This window comes from Planococcus citri, chromosome 4 (assembly GCF_950023065.1).
Source record: "Planococcus citri chromosome 4, ihPlaCitr1.1, whole genome shotgun sequence".
Taxonomy (NCBI): domain Eukaryota; kingdom Metazoa; phylum Arthropoda; class Insecta; order Hemiptera; family Pseudococcidae; genus Planococcus; species Planococcus citri.
In genome coordinates, this window is record NC_088680.1 from 1,021,134 (window position 1) to 1,042,549 (window position 21,416).

Sequence of the window (21,416 nt, forward strand, 5' to 3'; positions counted from 1 at the left end):
TTTTCCAAAAATTGAAAAATGAATTTCCACACTTGAAATTTTGACTGATGGTGTATTTCGGGGTCCTCTATCGATCCTCTTTTGTCCGGTTCAAAAATCTTTGCGTCGGTCGCAAAAAAAATCACGTATTTTTGATGGTTTTTTAAAGAAATTATCATGTTTTAGACAATTTTGGAATTTTACGTTTTTTTTGGAAGAGAGTACTCGTAAAAATACGCATTTTGGGGGAAATAGTTTTTGTGCCCACCTCTTCAGTTTGGAGCTACAGCGGTTTAAATTTTTCTTTTGTCAATTTCATCAGAAAAAATCGTGACAGAAGGCTCAACTTTTTCTGCAAATTTCGAGTAGTTCCTAAATTTTACCTGTAATACTCATCGTACCTTATCTGAGAGTATCCTTTCATAATTCTCAATCAATATGAAACTTCCAGCAAGATTTTGATCTATTAGGTATTTTCGAATTACATCCGAAGGTTGTCGGAATTGATGACGTCAGCTGATCGTTCATTAAATCATTAGTCACTAGATTAATGAATCCCCCCCCCCCTCAACAAAATTGACTAATGAAGCTAAAGTTTGATCATTTTTTGTTTTTATTTTATTTTATTCAAAATTCAAAACCTGATCAGTAAATAACTTTCGAAGTACTCTGGAATTTTAGTTACCTTCTTCTATGAGGCATCAGCATTTTGACGAAAAGCCTACAAAATTATCATCGCGTAGTTATGATAGCAAGTTTTTGATTTACTCAATCGACGACGTGATGAAACATGAAATTTTTCGAAAATACTTGTAACTCTTTCATAAATGAACGAATGGATAATATGAATGAATGAAAGATAGCGCAATGCGATACGTTTGAGATCAAATAAGAAAAGATAAACACTTCGGAGCGGAGATAACATTCAAATTAGATGATATCTTGTCCAGTTGTTTACTATAACGTACGATGTAGATGGTAGATGCCCCTTTATCTGTGTCTTTATGTCTAATTGTCTACGTTCGCACTATTTCTATTGACGTGATATCATCGCACGATCAGCCGATCATACGAGTATAACAGTTTTTTTTTTTCAAATTGATTTTATTACTTATGTAGAAGTACTTTACCTACTTATACTTACATATGGTGACGAGATCACGATAATAATATAAAAATATGCAACGTCGTACATTTATGTATAAATTCTAAATGAACATACAGTATATAGTGTAACACTACAATTGAGTATTGTTCCTCGTACATTATTATACATATTATAGGCTTCGATATTAATTTATAGAAGTTACACAATCTCTCATTCGCGTACAGTACTCGTGACGAACCATTTTCTGGAAAATTAAATGATTTTTCATAAACACACACACACACACAGCTCGTTCTTTTATAAAAACTCATCAACTTGTATTCTCGAACAGATAAAATATCGTATAAATACGATGACTTCACAATTCACATTTTGAAAACACGCGATACGTGCTTGTTGATTTTACAACTGGACTTTCAAAGTGTCGATCCTCACGTAGCTGGTTAATAAACATGTCATCTCGAACGCTGCATAAGCATCTGGAAATTATTTTGCCATTTTGAAAATAATATGTAGGTTATAGATATGTACATGTAGGTATACTTAACTTACTGTGACGTGTTCGTGGAATCGTGGATTTGTGCGGCGATCATTTTGCAAAATTGTGACTCTTTGTGGGACAATAATAAGCGGAGTTATTAGAGAAGAGGGTGTTAGAAGAGAAGAGAGGTGACGATGAATCTTGGAATAAGCTACTTGAACTCGACCCTTCTACTATTACGAGTATTTGAGAACATCTTATGCTCGATATCGAGGGTAGGCAAACACCCAATAAGCTTAATGCGATGATGAAGCGATCGAGTTCGATGTAAGGAGTGTCGAGGCATTTATTTTATGATTATTTCAATTGCCAACATTTGAAATTATGCCGTGTTCGATTATGCTGGTACATCATACATAGGAAAACCAAAAATGCATCGAAGGAAAATTTTTTGAAGCGAGCAAGGGACGAAAAATTGAAAATTCTTTCTTGATACGAGTAATTTGAAATAAAATGTTGATCAATTTTTCCAACTCTTGGGTGGTTTTTTATTTTGTTGAAAGAGATCTGACTGCATTATGTCAACCAAAGATGAATTTTTCCAATTTTAGGAGTGCTAATTTCTTTCTGTCCATTGCTCGATTTAGTTTTAAAAAATTGATGCCTAAATTTCAAAGCAGGTATGGACGATTTTTTGACTCTAGGCGAATGTTTTGATCTGGCACTTTCTGATTCAAACGAAACCGTGCTGTAGGTATCAAAAGAACATACGAATATCTTGAAACTCCTGCGATAAAAATTTTTGGTGCTCGAAATTCATTTTTGGAGTTTTGGAAAAATTTAAAATATCAAAAAAATATTTTTTCAAGAAAATTAAGCACTATGAATACCTAATTATTTCATTTCAATCACCCCCACCACTTCGAAAATCACCAGTTCTAGAACATTCCGGAGTCTCCAGCGAGTTTTCAATTTTCTCCAGAAATTTCAAATTGCTTCTGACACTTTAAAATATCTGAAATTCGATTGTTTCCGAGTGGAATTGTTATGTAAATCCACCAGACGACGTATTAACAAAAAGTCTACTCGAGGTATTCCATAATTAAAAATTTGATTTTTTTCAGTTTTTTTTAAAATAGATTTTAAGTAGGTAAGTAAGTAAGCGATAAAAATATTGAAAAAGTCTCACTTTTTTCTAAACATTTTTCAAAACTCTCCTTTTTTTTGTTTTCAAAAATAGTGAAAAAGTATTACCTTTTGTCAATAATATTGTGAAATCATCCTGTTTTTTGCTAAGATTATTAACATTGCTTTTCGCTAAAAATTTACCAAAATTTTCGATTTTCACCAGAATTTCTTGAGTCTCGCTTTCTTACCTAAAATTGCAAAAAATGTGCACTTTTTCACTCAAAGTCGTCTAATAGTCTGACTTTTTTGCTATAATAATTGTTTAAAAGTTTTACATTTTGCCAAAAATTGCCAATAAACCCCACTTTATGATAAAATTCAAAGTCCTGATTTCTGTCAAAAATAGCAAAAAGTCTCGATTTTGTCAAAATTGACGCAAAGTCTTGTTTTTTGCCAACAATTGTTAAAAGTGGTCGCTTTTTTGCAAAAACTTTAAAAAATCTCACCTTCTTCCATAAATTGTCCAAAAGTAGCGCTTTTTTTGTCTGAAATTGCCAAAAATTTGTTTGTTAGCCAAAAGTTACAAAATTCAAGTTTTCCACAGAAGGGGACAAAAAGTACAGTTTTTTTTTCTTCCAAAAACAGACCTTTTTTTCCAATAATCGTCAAATAATCCTGCTTTTTGCTAAAATTATTTTTCAAACTTATTTTGACCAAAGATACCTACCTACTTTTTTTTGAAAAAAAAAAAAAAAAAAAAAAATAGGTATTATTCAATTTTGAGCTGTTTTTTGTAATTTCACGATAGCACGCGCCTAAAGTGATCGAGAAAATGTCCAATAAGCGTCAACCGAAGTTTTGGTTGCTGGGAGGCTTATTTTTGCCTTTTTCAGAGAGATTTGAAATTTTTTTAAAAATTGAAAACTCACTGGATGCTTTAGGATGGCTTGAAACTGATCGTTTTCAAAGTGGGGGGGGGGAGGTGAAAATGAAATACCTAGGTAATTATTCACAATGCTTCATTTTATTTCAACAAAGTATACGAGCATTTTTTGAAAAAAATAAAAATTGTTATAAAAACGTTTTTTGAACAAATTTTTAAAATGTTTAAAAATTACCAAAAATTCAAAAATGAGCTTTGGCGTCTAAAATTATTGGCGTTGAGGTTTTAAAACATGCTATTTTTTGAATTTTATATCGTCCATTTCTTCGTGGATTACCTACATACATTTCAGAAATGTTCACAGTCTTCACACATTTGGTTCTTCATTCGATCCAGTTCTGAAACAGATTAGTTTTGACTTTTTTCAAAACCCTCAGATCAACGTGAATGGCAGAAATTTTACGTTTAATGATAAAATGCATCTTGGTTGAATAATCGTCCAAATTTTGAGTTTTCAAAAACTGGTCAAAAAATCATAAAAATGAAACTCGGTCTTTGAACTGAAGTGTCCACTGCTCATGTAGTAGCCAGGGGACCTTTTCATCGAGTATTTTCAACACGGACAATGAAGCAGATACTGAAGAATTTGTACCAGCACGATTTTCTGTACGCCTCATTGGCCTTTGGATTAACGAAAACGTGTCTCTATCTCGCTACCGATAGTCCTATATCAATAGAAGATTAAAATTGAGTCACAGCTAGGTCACAATAAATTGGTTTTGCTTTTGCTTTAGCCGTACCTTTGTCACACCTTGGTGAGAGATAACGCAAAAAGGAATCACAGTGGGTGGAAGATTAAGGTCGTGGTCCTTTTTAGCACCTTCTTCTTTTCGTATTGCTCGTTTGGCCCTATAATATGTATTAGAAGTGCACGTAAGGCATATATACGCATTATATGCGTTATTTGAGAAAAAGAAAAAAGGTATATCGAAGATGATTTTTCGCTCCGTCGCCTGTACATGGGTCATGTCAGTAGATAGGATGTTCAATTTAGTTTAACTGAGCTGAAAAATTCCGCTTATATGTACCTACTTCGTCATTCATGTGGTAGATATCAAAGTGTAGCTTCCTATTAGTTAATCTTCTATACGAGAATAGAGATTATCCCGCGCCCGGTTTAAAGTTGGTCGCGAAAAGGACAATGGTGGGGTGGTGGAGGTGTAAAATTTGGAAAATTTTCATTCGACTGAGTTTTCCTATATACAGTCCCATGCGATGCGTGAACTATTTGTACGACGAGGTATGTAGCCAATGTAGATAGAAAAAAAATACATAGGTACGATGACTCGTACCTACCTTACATTATTGTGCAGTCGTTGAACTCGTCTGCTGATGCCATGAGAAATGTACGATCAACACAATATGGCTGCGCATTTTATAATAATCCTGCGAGCTAGACTTTCTTCGTCGTATGAAAAATGCTCACGCTCGGTCACATTATTTTGCCCGATGTACATATTTTTTTTTATACGAGTACATAGAGTTTACTTGATGTTGAACTTGAAAATTTTTGCTGAAGTGAGCGTATAATTCTCACTCCAGCACTCCATTGTCTCTGTCTCACCACCATCCAATCACCGTTTACTTCATATCCTGCGCGTGGGAAACGGAAATTATAAAGTTATTTTTATACCTAATCTTACTTACAGATATTTTTGAAATTGTCTCAATTACTCGTATTATCGATTATCATTTGAATACATCGATGGTCTATCTGCGATGATGAATAGTATTTCAATTCATTTGTTTCTCACCATACCCAGTGCTGCAGATTGTTCGTTGTTCGTGGAAAACTGGGTAAATTCCTGCATTTTTTTTTTTGTTGGAAACAGTCAGTTGGGTATATTTACGAGTACATACACAAATGTCTGGGACGTTAAAGTTTGCAATCTCGTTACCCAACAAAAAACAATTGTCTATGATAATCATTCGCATGAGTTAGATAAAAGTGCTTATCTGCGAGACTTTATTATAACTACAGATGAGAAAATGGGTGCGAGTATTGTTAGTTCCATGTGTTACCACGTTGACTACTGGAAACATTTGTTTTATTGATGGGAAAATATATCAGCTTCTGAGCTATTATCTGGTTAATTGTCCATTGGGTATCTCGAAGTTAATGTTGTTATCGTCAATCGTATGCGAATGATGTTTTGCAATACGTATTGCAGAAGTCTAGTTTGATAAATATTCACGATGGACTTTCCTTTTTGATGGATTTTTTTTTCAATTTTGAGCTAATATAACTTACTTAATTGTTTAGTCTTAGAATAGAACATCTGGTAAAATATATTAATTACTTTCAAATACCTAATGATGAGTATTTTTTCCAAAACTTTGTTCTGACCTATTCGATTTCTTTCTTACGCTAGGGAAGTGAGTAAGTACCTATCCCATTTGACGGAAAATTTTTTTGAACCGAAAAAAGCTAAATCAAAAGAGCTTGCAAAAATACATTTTAGGTGTCAAAATGAATTTTTCGACTTTTGGCGAAATATTAAAATTCAAATTCGTGTCAAAAATGTGAAAAAATTAAAATGTCGCCGAATTGAGCTATAAAGCTAAAATTTGATACCTTCTCTATTTCAGTCACCCCGAATCGATTGAAAACAGTTTTGAACCATTTTGAGCAGTTCTGTAGCCTCTTACAGATTTTTCAAAGTGAAATTTCCATAAAATTTTACTCTTTGAATCTTGTTGAGTCGATTAAAGGTGTCAAGCTGTTCGAGAGCCTCCACTCATATTTTAAAATTTCACATTCTCAAAAAGTGCTGTAAAAACCTTCTCCTATGTCGGTTTCTGCCAGTTCGGAAACGTATATTTTTCCAATGATTTTTTTTTTTTTAAAAAGCTCGAAGTTCCAGAATCGCTTGAAACTCCCTCCAATCGATTCAGCATGCTGAATTCAGGCTATTAAGTATACATTTCAGCTTTCCAATATCATTGGGTAAAATTTTGTGAAAATTTCGACTTTCAAAAATCTACTGAAGGATTCGAAACTGCTGAAAACGGTTCAAAAACGTTTCTGATCGATTTTGAGTGGGAGGGAGGAGGGTCAAAAATAGGGTACATAATAAATTTCAGCTTTCTAGGTTTAGTAAAAATTTCATTTTTCAGATTTTTGGCTTCAACTTGATTTTTAAAAATTCACCAAAATCGAAGTATGCACCGATTCGGTCTTGTCCAGTTCAAAAATCCTTGTGCCTGCCGGGAACTTATTCTCATTAAATTTCTAGTGCTGAATTTCATGTTTCAGCCAAGTTCGAAAAAATTGATATTATGGAAAAGCTCCGAAATGGTCAAAAACTGTTGATTTTTGAATCGGAGGGCTAAAATACTTATAGCTCTCATTCAGATTGGAATGGATCAGTTCAAAAAGTTTTCTTGCAGGTGACATTTTTCATATTTTTTTTTCAGTCTTTTTTTTTTGTAATGGAAAGATGAAAAATGATTTTAAAGCACTTCGTCATCAAAATCTTGTCGCTCTCCAGGAGATGTGATCTCTACAATTTTCAATCTATCAGCTAGATTTTATTAGAAATTGTTTGATTAAATTATGGTACAAAATGTGGCGTGTAAATGAAAGGTAATCCCAGTAAAAAAGCTACCACATCCAAGACTTTTCGAGTGAAACCTACATAACGATGAAAAAATTGTGTTCGTCGAGTTTTTTTTGCCTTAGGGACAGTCTCTTACGATTGGATTTCATTTTTATTGTAAAATTTGGATTCAGCGAGTCCAATTACCCCAATTTCCATTATTTTTCTGTTAAAATTTAGCAAAATTCAACTCCCTCAAACTCAGCAATTTTCGATGAAATTTAGTCACAAAATTGAATTTTTAAAAATTGATCTCCTTAAGCTGCTAGTTTTGAATATTTTTTGTAGCCCCGAAATTTGTCAATTTTCAATAAAAAGTATCTATGATTTTAAAAAATCGTATTTCAAAAAATTAATAAAAATGAATAATCCTGGAATCATTACCTGATTTTTTTTAAATTCTATTTTCTGATAATTGATGATTCTTCAAGAAGAATTACGGATCTTGGGATGAAAAAGTGGATAGGTACCTAGTTGATGCGGAGTTGAATTTTCAAAAAAAGAAGAAAAAAATTGGTGTAATTTGACTCGCTGAATCTAAATTACATATAAGATTAAGAAAAAAATTCGACCAAAAAGTGCTGTCCTTCAAAGAGAAGAGTGTGCTGTCGAAATATTGACAAAAAAATGTAATTTTTTTAGCACCTTTGAAAATAGTAGCCTACTACCTACTTGGCCAAAGAAATATTTAAAAAAATTAAATTAAGATCGTTTTCAATTTTTTTTTTTGAAATTGAGTTTTTTTTTTCAATTTCTTGGGCTTTACTTAATACCTGTGTTCAAGTTTTGGAAGATAAATTCTTGAAGTAAAATTTTGAAATTCTCTCAATTAAGTTCATCTTGTCAGAGTCTCGAATTTTTGTACTTCGGTCCAGCTCAATGGTAAGGAATGTAATTGTGGATCAGCCACCGATCATATCTGATTGATTATAATGAAATAATATGTGTAATATGTAGCAGTGTAGCATCAAGTCCTGCCTTCATTTATCGCCAATCACTAACAAATATTTGTATTAATCTGTTTCCAGGCAGTAGCGAAGAAAGCGAATCAGAGTATAGTAAAATTAAAGACGAGCAAATACGCGAAGATGACGCGGATACTCAGATAATTCAAAACGACAACGGCATCTCGGATTCTTTAGCAGATGATGAGGCAGCATTTCGGATCCAGTTCAAATCACTGCTACCCCACGAAATCGAATTGCGCAGTGCCGGAGCCGAAGGTGTCTGGAGCACTACTTCCATTCCATGCGGTACCAAATACGGACCATACATCGGTAAATGGCTATCCAAGCCGATAGACACACGCTTCGCATGGGAGGTAAATAACTAAATATGTATACGATAAGTACCTATATAGCAATACGAGAGCTAGATGTACTCAACTGTCGAGGTGTTGACACTTTTCAACAAAATTCCCTTCCCCAACGAGCACAATAACAAAAAAAAAAAAAAAAAAAAAAGGAAAAGAAAAAGGCACGAGCGTAATTAATTTTTTTAAACCCAAATTTGACATGGCGTGTCGATCGTAAAAAAAAAGAGGTATCGAATACGTGGAATGTTGGCTGGCTGTGGGTTGTGGAGAAGGAGATTCGACGAGATACCATACCCGGTACATTACACACGTCGTTGTCGCCTAGCCGCGCGTCGTCGTCGTGATTCCGATTCGGTTTATAAATAGGCATCGCGTATCGTATCGTACGTTAGATTTTGACCCTAAATAAAAATGTTAGCGACTAGATAGGATGACTTAAACGCGGAAAGACCAATTTAAGGGTATGGAAAATTATCAATGAAGTTAATAATAAGAGAAGGGTGAAACATGGCTTGTCTGATATTACCGAGCATTTATCATGCAAGTTAGAAGGCTGCGTAGAGTTAAATGAGCAGTATCACACAAAACCATATGCTGCTGTTACCCTTTGCTTTGCTTTGCTTTGCTTTTGTTTGACAAAACCTATAAATTCGTCGTAAATACGTCCGCCGTCGTCGGGCGCGGCGTCGTCGCCACCTCGTCTGTTTCGTGTTCGCTCTTAATCGATGGTCATTTATTTGTAAATTATACGCTTATAAATTAGCTACCTTGTATACCTAACCATTATGAATAAGTACGTATCGTTTTCTATGTCAACTTACACTACCTAACGAACTGAAGGATTAATATTCGCGTATTATGTTCAATTTGCCTAACTTTGACTTGCGATCGTCACTTTGCCTCGACCTCGCCTGCCCTTCCTCTCCCCTTCACGTGGTTGTGGATTTACTCTTCGTGTTTATTACTGAAATTGCCAAGATATGACTGAAATTCGATTTGGTGCCAAAAATTTACCCAAATTTAAGACTCGGATCTGACTATGAGATTTCCATGAAAATTAGACCTACTTCCGGCATCCGATCTTTTCATTTTTCCGGATATAGATCTGAAAATCAATCGTCAGTCTGTTAAAATATGCCAATTTTGTGATTGAAAATATTGAAATCACACACGCAATCAATCATTCCGAATGAATTTTGAATTAAAATGAATTCTTTGATTTTGGGCATAAAATACTTGAAAAAGTCGAAATTTTCAACATAGGTAATTGGAGAGCTTCACAATCCTTCTTACCAATTTTTTCAAAAAGTATTGGTTTTTTAAAAAATTATCAGTTTTTCCAAAAATTACTTACTTACCCCTTTTTTAAAAAAATTACCAATTTCTCAAAAAAACCTAATTTTTTCATTAAATTGCCAAGTTTTTTTTAAAAATTTGTCAAATTTTTTAAACAAATTATCAATTTTTTCAGAAAAATGCAAATGTTTTAAGAATTAAGTGCATGACTAAAATAATTTTTAAAAAAATTACCTCTTTTTGAAAAATTACCAATTTTACCAAAAATGACCAATTTGACCAAAAATGACCAATTTGACCAAAAATGACCAATTTGACCAAAAATGACCAATTTTACCAAAAATGACCAATTTTACCAAAAATGATCAATTTTACCAAAAATTACTAAATTTTTAAAAAATTTACCACCTTTTTCATTTTTTAAAAATTTTCCACTTTTTTCAAAAAGGTAAGTCCTACCAATTTTACCAAAAAAATTACCAAATTACCAAAAAATTACCAATTTTATCAAAAATTATCAATTTTACCAGAATATATCTACTACCTGCTTTATTTTTCAAAAATTTTCCACTTTTTAAAAAAAAATCACCAATTTTACCGAAACATTATCAACATTACCAAAAATTCCAATTTTAATAGAAAATTATTACAAATTTTACTGAAAAGTTGCCAGTTTTACCAAAAAATTACCATTTTTCCAGAAATGCCAGTATTTTGCCAGAAATTACGAGTAATTTGCCGCAGTGTGACGGTAATTTACCAAATTAAAAATTTTAATGTACCTACCTAAGAAATTTTAAAATTTGTCGTTTTTTTTAACTTTTCTAAAGTTGGACTTTGTATTAGCTAAAAATGTGCTGACAATGTGGCATTGAGAAATTTATGCATTTTTTGGACTTTTTAAGGCTAAAAATTGCAAGTTAGTTTTTCCAAGTTTGTAAAAGTTTGACATACCTCATTATTATCAGAGGTTTTTCTAGGTCTGCATTATATGATTGGAATCGATCGATTTTTTGAAAGTCTGGCACAGTATTAGGAGTTCAACCAGGGCCTAGTTCAACAGGTTTTCAATAGCCAGTCACACAAATTTCTTGAATTTTAATCATAAGTGAGTTTTTAGAATTTCCAAATTGAAAAATTATATATTATGAGTACCTAGTACTTATACCTGTAAAAAAATAAAAAACTTCCATTTGTGTTGAAAGTTGTCCTCAAAATACAATTTCTGTAGTACCTAGGAGGTTGCAATTCGGTACTTTTATATTTCGAATTTTTTTTACAGAGTTTTTCGAAAAAAGTACCCCCCTCCCAAAAAAAATAGGTGTACAATTTTCGCAGTTCTCGAAGTTATGAAGTGGCTATTTCATTTTCCATCAAATTGCCCTTTTTTTGAGTCAGAAAATTTAAACGTTGCTGAAATGTTTTGTTAGATTTCACTGTAGATCTCATCTCCATGTCCAGTGTAAAAAAATAAGCAAAATGTATGGCACGAATGACCAACAATTACTTATCTACCAGCAACGATAATCAAAGCTCTTCGTACTTTCTACGAAAATAATTTTCTGATAAATTAATATACTTAATTGGCTGCCGTTTCCCTAAACATAAAAGTCGTTTCATCATAAGTTCTGCTTTTGACGCAAATGCCTTGTAAACTCCGGCTTTTATCATCCGACTAACTATATAAAGGCTCGCTTATAGCTACTTTTTTTTTTTTAGCAACTAACAAAACCCAACCCCGCGTCAAAGTTCAAATTTATTCGATGTGTAACATCTTGGGGAGGATTTCGCAGATAGACGGTATAGCGAAAAAAAATATCGTATATAACTACATAGGTTCTTATCTTACTAACGCGCAATTAACTCGTACATATGTCTACGCTGTGTACGAAATATCGTTTACTCGAACCAACGTTTATTAAATTTTACGGATAGTTTATTTTGCGTTTTTTCACCCCATTCCCATCCGACGACATTGGGGTGAGAAAGTGAGAGTGGCTCTTGAAGACGCAGCGGGGTTTCAACACCCTCGTTCGCCTGGTTTAAAATTGAATAATGAAGATAACTATCGCGTGATTTTAAACCGTACTCGTTACCCATACTCAGACCCAGACCAAAGGGAGCGGAAACATCGCATCTCGCAGAAATCGCTGCTGTGACTCTATTTTCAATCAATCGACTATCGGTCAACAAGTTCTCTGTTCTATGATCGATTAGATAGAATACGATCATCTAATTAGGGCTTCAACTTTTCAAAATGATTCGTTCTCGATCTTCCTATAGTGTCTAGGTAAAGAGGTAGGTACCTACTTTGACTTATAATAGGTACGTGTGTGTTTATTTGTATCATTTTATTACGTCCCCTCGGGGGAGGAAGAGAGAGAGCGGAGAGAGCGAAAGAGTGTAAATGAACACTCAGCAACGCAGTATAGCACAACTAGCAAGCTGTTACTTGTCAATATGATGTATCAGCTATTCATACTAATATGTACGAGAGGTTATTGAATGCTGCATTCCGCGCTTAGCTTTTCACATTTCCTTCGCGTATACGAGTATGCTGTTTTATACGTGTGGAAGATTTGGAAAATGTGATCGTTTAGCAAGAGTTACCGACGATGTCGCCAGACATGAGATTAATGAGCAGTTTATCGTCGTGCTATGGTATTTAGTCAAATTGCTTATTATGCGTAAAAAAAATGTCATCGACCTCGACAACGACAGACTATATGGAAAGCTTATCGTTATACGTTGTTGCTATGTGGACTGTTCAAAGGTGAAAAACAAAGTACATACCTAAGATGGTCATTTTTTTCCTGCTATTTTTATTTATACTCGTAGATATTTTGGCATAGGTCTGGTATCGTGCGTATGAACCATTAGACAGTTTGGTTCTTGAAAGTCTATTATTATCCGGAAGAACCTCAATTTTAATGTTTGCGAAGTTGAATTTTTTTTTTGAAGCTGTTCTAGGGTTTGTAAGTCTTTATGTTTGGAAATATGGAAAACCGCCATCATTAGCTCCACAATTGAGGTGGGGTTTATTTTTTGGCAATTGAAAGTTCTCATCATAATGCCCAACTGTGGAGTTAAATTTTTTTAGGCTGCTGCAATTTGGAGAAAATCTGTTTGCAAAATTTTACAGGGAGTTTAGAGTAGTTTCATTATTTTTTGACACAAACTTAAAAAATTCAAAGTTGAGCTGTTTTTAAATTTCATTTCTCAAGAGCTTACTTAATTTTGGAGCTCTGATTTAAAAATTTTTAAAAATATCTATCAAGAAGCTTACATTTTCGTGATAGGATTTGCAAAACCATCGTACATTTAAAAAAAAAAAAAAAACTGGAAAGCGAACTCGACTTTATAGTCCGGCATATGACAATAGGAGTAATTGCACCCCCCCCACCGCCGATCCTCCGGGACAATTTTTTTCTTCAAGAGGACATCCTAAGGAACATTTTAAAGCAAACTTGCCCAAAAAAAAGTTGGCCTTACTTACAAAATGGCGACCATTTTGATTGACAGGTCAGCCGAAATCGCAGATTTTGCGTTTCAACATATAGGACTTGCACGAAATTTTTCAAACCTTACAAAGGTAGATCGAAAGATCATGCAACAATTTATCACCTGTCAAAATTTCAAGTGCTAAAGTGGGTTTTTCGATTTTTGGTGAATTTTTAAAAATCCAATTTAGGACAAAAATGAGGGAAAAAATCAAAATTTTACCAAATTGACCAAGAAAGCTGAAAGTTGGGGTATACGCTATTTTCGACATGCCAAATCGATTGGAAACGGTTTCAACTCGTTTTGAGCAGTTCTGGAGCCTCCAGCAGATTTTTGAAACTCGAAATTCCCACAAAATTCCATCAGAAAGGAGTTGTAAAGCTGAAATTTATTCTAAAAACTAATTTCAATACGCTACGAAGTTGACTGCTGGTGTATTTCAAGACGTTTTGGAACCTCCAGCGACTTTCTGAAGGGTTGTATGGCGTTTTTTTGGAAAATTGAAATTTCCTAAAAGTAGCTGGAAGCTTTAAAACCATTTGAAACCACCATGTAGTCTGCGAAGTAAATTTCAGCTTGCCAACTCCATTTGTTATATGTATTAATGTTGGGGGAATTTCAAGCTTCAAAAATCTACTGGAGGCGCCAGTAATTTTCAAAAAAGTCGCTGGAGGCTCTAAAAGGACTTGAATCCACCTGAAGTCGTCTTCAGAGGGTGTTGAAATTGGAGTGTAGAGTAAATTATAGCTTTCCATCTCCATTTGATGAAATTTTGTGAAGATTTAAAGCTTCAAAAATCTACTGGAGGCGCCAGTAATTTTCAAAAAAGTCGCTGGAGGCTCTAAAATGACTTGAACCCACCTGAAGTCGTTTTCAGAGGGTGTTAAAATCGGAGTGTAGAGAAAACTTTAGCTTTCCTTCTCCATTTGATGAAATTTTGTGAAAATTTAAAGTTTCAAAAATCTGCTGGAGGCTCCAGTAATTGTCAAAAAAATCGCTGGAGGCTCCAAAACGACTTGAAATTCACCTGCAGTACTTCGTAGCATATTGAAATTACTTTTTAGAATAAATTTCAGCTTTACAACTCCAATTTGATGGAATTTTGTGGGAATTTCGAGTTTCAAAAATCTGCTGGAGGCTCCAGTAATTGTCAAAAAAATCGCCGGAGGCTCCAAAACGACTTGAAATTTACCTGCAGTACTTCTTAGCGTAGGTATTGAAATTAGTTTTTAGAATAAATTTCAGCTTTACAACTCCAATTTAATGGAATTTTGTGGGAATTTCGAGTTTCAAAAATCTGCTGGAGGCTCCACAACTGCTCAAAATGGGTTGAAACCATTTCCAATCAATTTGGCTTGTCGAAAATAGGGTACATCCCAAATTTTGGATTTCTTGGTCAATTTGGTAAAATTTTGATTTTTTCCCCTCATTTTTGTCCTAAATTCGGTTTTCAAAAATTCACCAAAAATCGAAAAACGAACTTTAGCACTTGAAATTTTAACAGGGGATGAATTTTTGCATGAACTTTCGATCTATCTTTGTAAAGTTTGAAAAATTTCGTGCAAGTCATATGTTGAAACGCAAAATCTGCGATTTCGGCTGACCTATCAATCAAAATGGCCGCCATTTTGTAAGTAAGGTCAACTTTTTTTTGGGCAAGTTTGCTTTAAAATGTTCCTTAGGATGTCCTCTTTAGAAAAAAGTTGTCCCGGAGGATCGGCGGTGGGCGGTGGTGCAATTACACCTATTGTTATATGCCGGACTATTATCTTTAGTGCTCCAAAAAATTAATAAATCACGTGTCATTCGATTTTTTCAATTTTCTGGAAATTTTGAGGATTGATGAGGAATTTGGAACGTTTGAGTGGTCGAATAAAAATCGTTTTCAAAAACGTGTGAGACGATGTGTTACACGATTGACAATATTTCTTTTTTCCCCCTTATTTTAATCAAAATTTTAGAATTTCCGTACTCCCGTCCCCTCCCCTCCCCTCCCATGATTTTGTGAATTTCTAAAAGTTCATAGTTGTAAATACGTATCGTGAAAATTTACAAATACCAATGCTTCTTGAATTTTTTTCAAAACAGTTGAATATTATCGTTTCACAATTCGGAAATCTTTTGAAAATTGAGATTTCCAAAAAGGCTCGATTTTGAGCTTTCGACATTTTGGACGAATATTTTTGAAACTTCTTTCAATTAAGTACTTTCAAAAACCCTACAAACAGATTTCTTGCAAGTTGTGGCAGTCCCAAGCAATTCAACTTCCAAGTTTGGAATTAGGCCTATGACGAAAAACAGTTGCTGAAAAAAATCCTTGCCTTACCTGCCCAAAGAGGTTTGGTAGCTATTGATAGCAGTTTTCCTTCTTTTCTAATGTAAGGAAGCTGTAAAAAAAAATTGAGTAAAATTGGAGTATACTTGAACCCAAAACAGGGCTGATTTGACATTGAATGACCTTCTTGTCAATATTCCCAGAAATGTGTTGTTTCTGTTTTTTTTAAAATTTTTTTTCATTAATTTGTGCAATTTTTGAACTATTTGCTTGAAAAATTCAAGTCTTTGTATAGCTCTCAATTTTCAGGCTGGGTTGTTCATTCCTTTCTTTTCAATTTTTTTGGGTGGAAAAAAGTCAAAATCGGTGACTGGCTGACTCAAGTTCCTTTAGTAAAGTAGACTCATTTAATTTTTTTTTTTGACGAGTAAATAACTTGAATGATTTTCCCGATTTTTTAATCTCAAATCAGCAGCAAATCCTTCCCAACTGGTTTTCATTTTTTTCGATTTCAAGACCGAGTGATAAACGCTCAACTTGAAATGTTCATCTTCTAATTCTATACAATACCATTTTTGATTATCACAGAAATTATCATCAACTGCTCGGAATTCGAATTTCTTCAATTATAAAACTGTGAAGGTTGTTTGCAAATATGTTCCACTGCACACCTGTCAAAACGTCCCATGACCTATGTTGATATTGTTTTGAAAAATCGGTTCAGCGTAGCATTTTTCAATACACGCAGGCGATATGATAGAAATAAAAGAAACAATCGATGCGTCTAAGCGATTTAACATACGTCAGCGAATATTTTGCAAACTTGAGATATAGGTATAGGTAAGAGGTGGCGGAAAGACGTGTACGTATAGGCCTCCATCGAACGGCAAATCGAACAGAAGCACGGTACAGCGTCGAACTGCGGTGAAATATGTATCGAGAGAGAAAGATAGAGAGGCACCTGAGAGAGAAGAAGAAAGAAACTATTCGCAGAGAAAGAAAAAGATGGAGTTTTTATGCGAATACGCGTATAGAGAAATATTTTTCAACGCGTTCATCTACATTGGCATATCTGTTTCAGTCACTGATCAATCATAGCGCATTATTCACATGGTTGATTTTTAACGTTTTCTTTACGCTTTGTTGCCATCAAGCACATGCTATTCGTTCAGTTGAAACAGTTCTTCGTTCGCTTTCTTCGACTCTTTGTTTTTCCTTATTTTCCTTTTTAATCACTTACTCGTATTCGGAGGGGGTTCTGTATTTCTTTCTCAACTCGCGAAAGTCCATCTTTCGGCATCTTACAAACCTGCCGACCCGGAGTAGGTGTTGGGTCGAATAAGTTTACCCTTCTTATTTGTTCACCATTCTAAATTCTTCCATTATCTTGTAGCTAACGTCACGTCATATCGTCATGCCGCACTTGGGATTGTGATTTTAGCGCGCCACCTTACCTTATACTCGTGTAAATCGTCGGTAACTTCTTATTCTGCGGTTGAGAAATAATTTTCCGAGCACGTCATCGTGTTTGAAAATGATTAAGATTAATGAAATCTATCGCAGCTTGGTCTTTTTTTCTCTTCTTTCGGCGCTTGTTTTACTCTAACTCGAGTATAAGTTGAGATATTCTTATATATTTTGTGGTGTGTAGTTAGGTAGCCTACTTACACTATAACTTATTGGTGTATTAACCAAACCAAGGATTATTGGGGGGGGGGGGGGTGGAAAAATCATCCCGGTTGTGTAGCTCCCAAAAAATCCTCGGTTTAAGCTTTTTTTTTCAAGGCACCTCACACTGCATCTTTTCATCTGTGTTTTTTCCCTTTTCATGTTCCATTTTCAGTTCGCGAATATAAAACCGAGCCAAGTTTTTCTTTTCTCGAGCATCAGGCAGCGGAGAAAGGGAACGATGTGTCGCTCGGTCGCACATTACAAAAATTATAATTCATTTTCCTTCTTTTCAGGGCGATAAATATAGATGTTACGTTGGCGAAGAAGGGGGCGAATCGAAGGCGAAAAAAAAAATACAATAAGTCTATTCTATACACTGTGTACGGCGCTTATTAGAAATAAAATTAACCGCCGCGCCGATAAGGAAGAGAGGAAGTTGGCGCTGGCGCTGGCGTATCCCAAAGGATTTCCAATTTAACTCCAACACGTCACTTGTTACTCGTTACGCGTAATTTCCACTATTACCAGCTTATTTTAAGATCTAAATGCCGAAAGTTTGAAAGATAATTTCATAGCCTTATATAGTTACTTGCCGAATAATACTAACAAGTTTTTCGCAAACTTTATATTTAGTAGGTATAAGAGACGTGGCGAATATTAAATTTAAGTTCGGGATACGCCTACGCGCTGCTTTTGATGGCTGAACGACTAAACGTTTTTGTGAAAGTATGTAATAACTTACTTTAATAATAAAGCTGAGGAGGGTGCAGTCAGGGTGCGGTAGAAGAACTGATACAAGTGCTCGTAGATTCTTATCTTAAAAACCGCACTTAATTTTGTACTTATTTTGAACGTTACTGTTGTACAATTCTAGTGGTTCATTTACTTTTACTTTTTCGAAGCTTCAGGTCACTGTCATTCATCAGCATTCTTCAAATTGAAACGAAAAAAGCAAAGAATTTTGAAATTTGAAAATTTTGATCTGTTGAGATCATTTCGTTCTGTTCTCTAACATTTCGATCGATAAAATTGAATTTCTGCCAATTTCGAGGAAAATTATTGTTTTTTTTTCCTTGGCTAGAATTGTCCAATTTTGCAAAAATGTAAATATCAAAGGCAAGACTCGTGATCATGTTTTTCGAGAAGACGAATTACTTTTGAGAACATACAGTTCCTCCCTCATTGACCTAGAGTTCTCAAATTTTTCACCAGTGTATATTTGATACAATTTTTACGAAATTTTATTGTATCAGTCATTTTTGTTTTTTCTAAATATGTGGAAAATTCAACCGGATTTATCAGTTCGATCGATAATTCGCTCAATGATTTTGTGGCGAAATTCACTGACACGAGCACTCTTTCAAAAAGGCCTTGCTTTCACATTCGTAGAAGATAAGAAAATTAACATTCGAGCCAACGATAAATTTATACCCAATTTTCGTTCGATTTGAAACTGAAGGGTTGAACAAGTTGTTTCGTTTAAGATGTAAATGTGCGAAAAATCTAGCCAGATATTCGTTATAATTTGTGGCAAGCTGGAATTTGTACATAATAAAATCCTGTAGGTACCTTATGCACAACCGAAGATGATACCCTATACTATGTAAAACGATACGACGACGGTCGAAAGGCAATGTAACAAATTCGAATTTAAATTACAATCAAAAAATATTCAAATGACACGATGGGCTACAATACCAGGTTATTTAAATGATAATTCATTAAATTGGTAACTATGTACGAAGAAGTTTACACGAATATATTCGAATCCTTATACTACGTTACCTGTACCAAGTTCCTATATACCTAGTATCCATATCTGAGGATATATTTTTTTCCAACAAATCAATTTCTTATTCCGACAAATTCGATTGTTGAATAGAAGATACCTACGTTCAATGTATTCTTATTATTTCAATCGAATTGGAAATTCCAACCCAGGATGTATTAATGCCTCGCATACGAGAACGAGATTCTCGTTTAAATAAGAACGATAGACGATAATATGTATATAAGGTCCTATCCGTTAGATACGAGTTACGCATATATATGCAAAAAAGAGCGACCGCATCTGCATCGCATCGTGCCTTCGCCGTCTCTTCGTAATCAAATTACTATAAAGTATAAATGCTAACGATATGACACATGTCAATCGCAAAATAAACGAACTGTGACAACTTTGTCGCCGGACAACATCGTACCATTGTGATGTGACTCAAACCGGTCACACAAACTTAACTCACACGACCACTCGCAACAATACGCCTTTTCAATAAACGGCCAATTTTTTCATCTCAAGATGCTCTCTCAGCGTATAATTTTCATTTCAACGATAATTTACTCGCAGAATGTACGAGTAGATATACCAGTAGAGGTACACAAACGTATCTTTATGAAATGAAACGTAATCGAAGCGTTGCATAAGCGACTAGCAGCCTTCGTGTATGACAATTCGCGACCATCGGATTTAATTTCTTCTATTGAAGATGAGGAAAAGGTCAAAAAAAGTCGATGCAACGAATTGGACCATTATCGAGTTCCAGGGAAAGATTGTCTCTTATTTGATCAATAGGTACAATATGTAGATAGAATTGAAAAATGCATATCTTATGATTTGGAAAATGAGAGGAAGGTATCAAAATCTCACATCAAGATAATTTGAAATTCCGGAGGGGCAAGAGCAAACCAGAAAACTGTCAAAGGAGACAGCTCTGACCGAGAGGATGTGCTTGAGTGCATCAAGAGTCAAAATTATTTTAAAAATCGCAGATCCTGAACTTTGAAAATAATCAACATGGTAAATTTGTAGCAAAAAAAATCACCAAAAATTGAAAAAAAATCAACAAAATTAGGCAAAACTTGATGAAAATTGCTCGTTAAAAATGGCATTGAGATGATTGAAAACTACTTAAAAATAATAAAAGGTCCCGAAATTCGAGCAAAATTTTTTAAAAACTGCCCAGATGTCAAAAATGCATTAAAATTGCATTAATGGTGTACCTATTAAACATTTAAAAATTGATCAAAATCAGAAAAATGAATTAAATGCTGCAAAAGTTGCCCGAGAATTAACTGAAATGTCATAAAATTAGTTCAAAATGATCAAAATTGACTCACACATAATAAATTTTTAGCTAACAATAAGTATCGTAAAAACATGAAAAAAAATCAATCAAATATTTTATTTCAAGATGAAACGAAATATTTTGTAAAAATTTTTAAAAACACGTCTACCAATTTTTGTTAAAAAATTCTGAAATTTTAGTAAAATTGAATAGAAAGAGCTCAAAACATCGTATAAGTGGCTATCAAACTAAAAACAAGTGAAAAATGACGAAATGTCTCAAAATTCGAATAAAATCTTAATAGAAATCGACTCAAATTTTGAAAATTACCAAAAACTAACCAAACTATAAAAATTGACCCTCTACTCAAAATTTCATAAAATACCTTATTTATCACAATAATTGTTTGAACTGACATCAGTAGTTATTGAAAATGACGATAAATCTAGGAAAATTCAACAAAATTGAAGAAAGTTTGCAAGAATTACTTGAAAATTTGTCAAAATGCCCAGAAATTGGTAGTGAAATTCTAGTAGGTAAAATTGAGCCAAAATCAGGTGAAAAATTATTGAAATTTGTTAAACAATCAGAAACAGCAAAAGATCGATAAGATAGGTACTTACATATATCTCAGAATTTGAGCAAAAAGCGAAAAATCGTTCAGATTTCTAAAAAGTACCAAAAATCAACTTAAATGATCAAAGTTTAACATTAAATCAAATTTCAGTTGAATTAGCAGTTAGTAAAAATTAGGTAGGTATTGAAAATCAGAAAAATTGAACAAATTTTAAAATAATATCTCAAAATTTGTGAGCTCTCTCTCCAAAATTTTGAAAATATATATTTTTTTTAAAGTTCAAATTTATGAAAAATTGATCGAATGTCACAGAATAATGAGATGATTTTTCGAAATTTTGCTGCCCAGGAATGGATTTCCAACCGACAGACAATTTTTTGAGTCGAACTGAACAAATTCAAAAGACCTTACAAGAACTCGCCATCCTCCAAAATTTTAGGTGCTGGAATTCATTTTTCAATTTTTGGTGAATTTTTGA

At 33.9% G+C, this 21,416-nt stretch overlaps 1 protein-coding gene across 2 annotated transcripts in view; it reads left to right on the forward strand.

Moving 5' to 3' along the window:
- The window catches only part of LOC135843223 (uncharacterized), a 111,234-nt gene that overhangs the window by 52,422 nt on the left and 37,396 nt on the right, over positions 1 to 21,416 (forward strand). For both annotated transcript variants that reach the window (XM_065361030.1, XM_065361031.1), the window contains exon 2: positions 8,267 to 8,559. In XM_065361030.1, the coding sequence (XP_065217102.1) occupies positions 8,267 to 8,559 (293 nt within the window). The remainder of the gene's footprint in view (positions 1 to 8,266; positions 8,560 to 21,416) is intronic.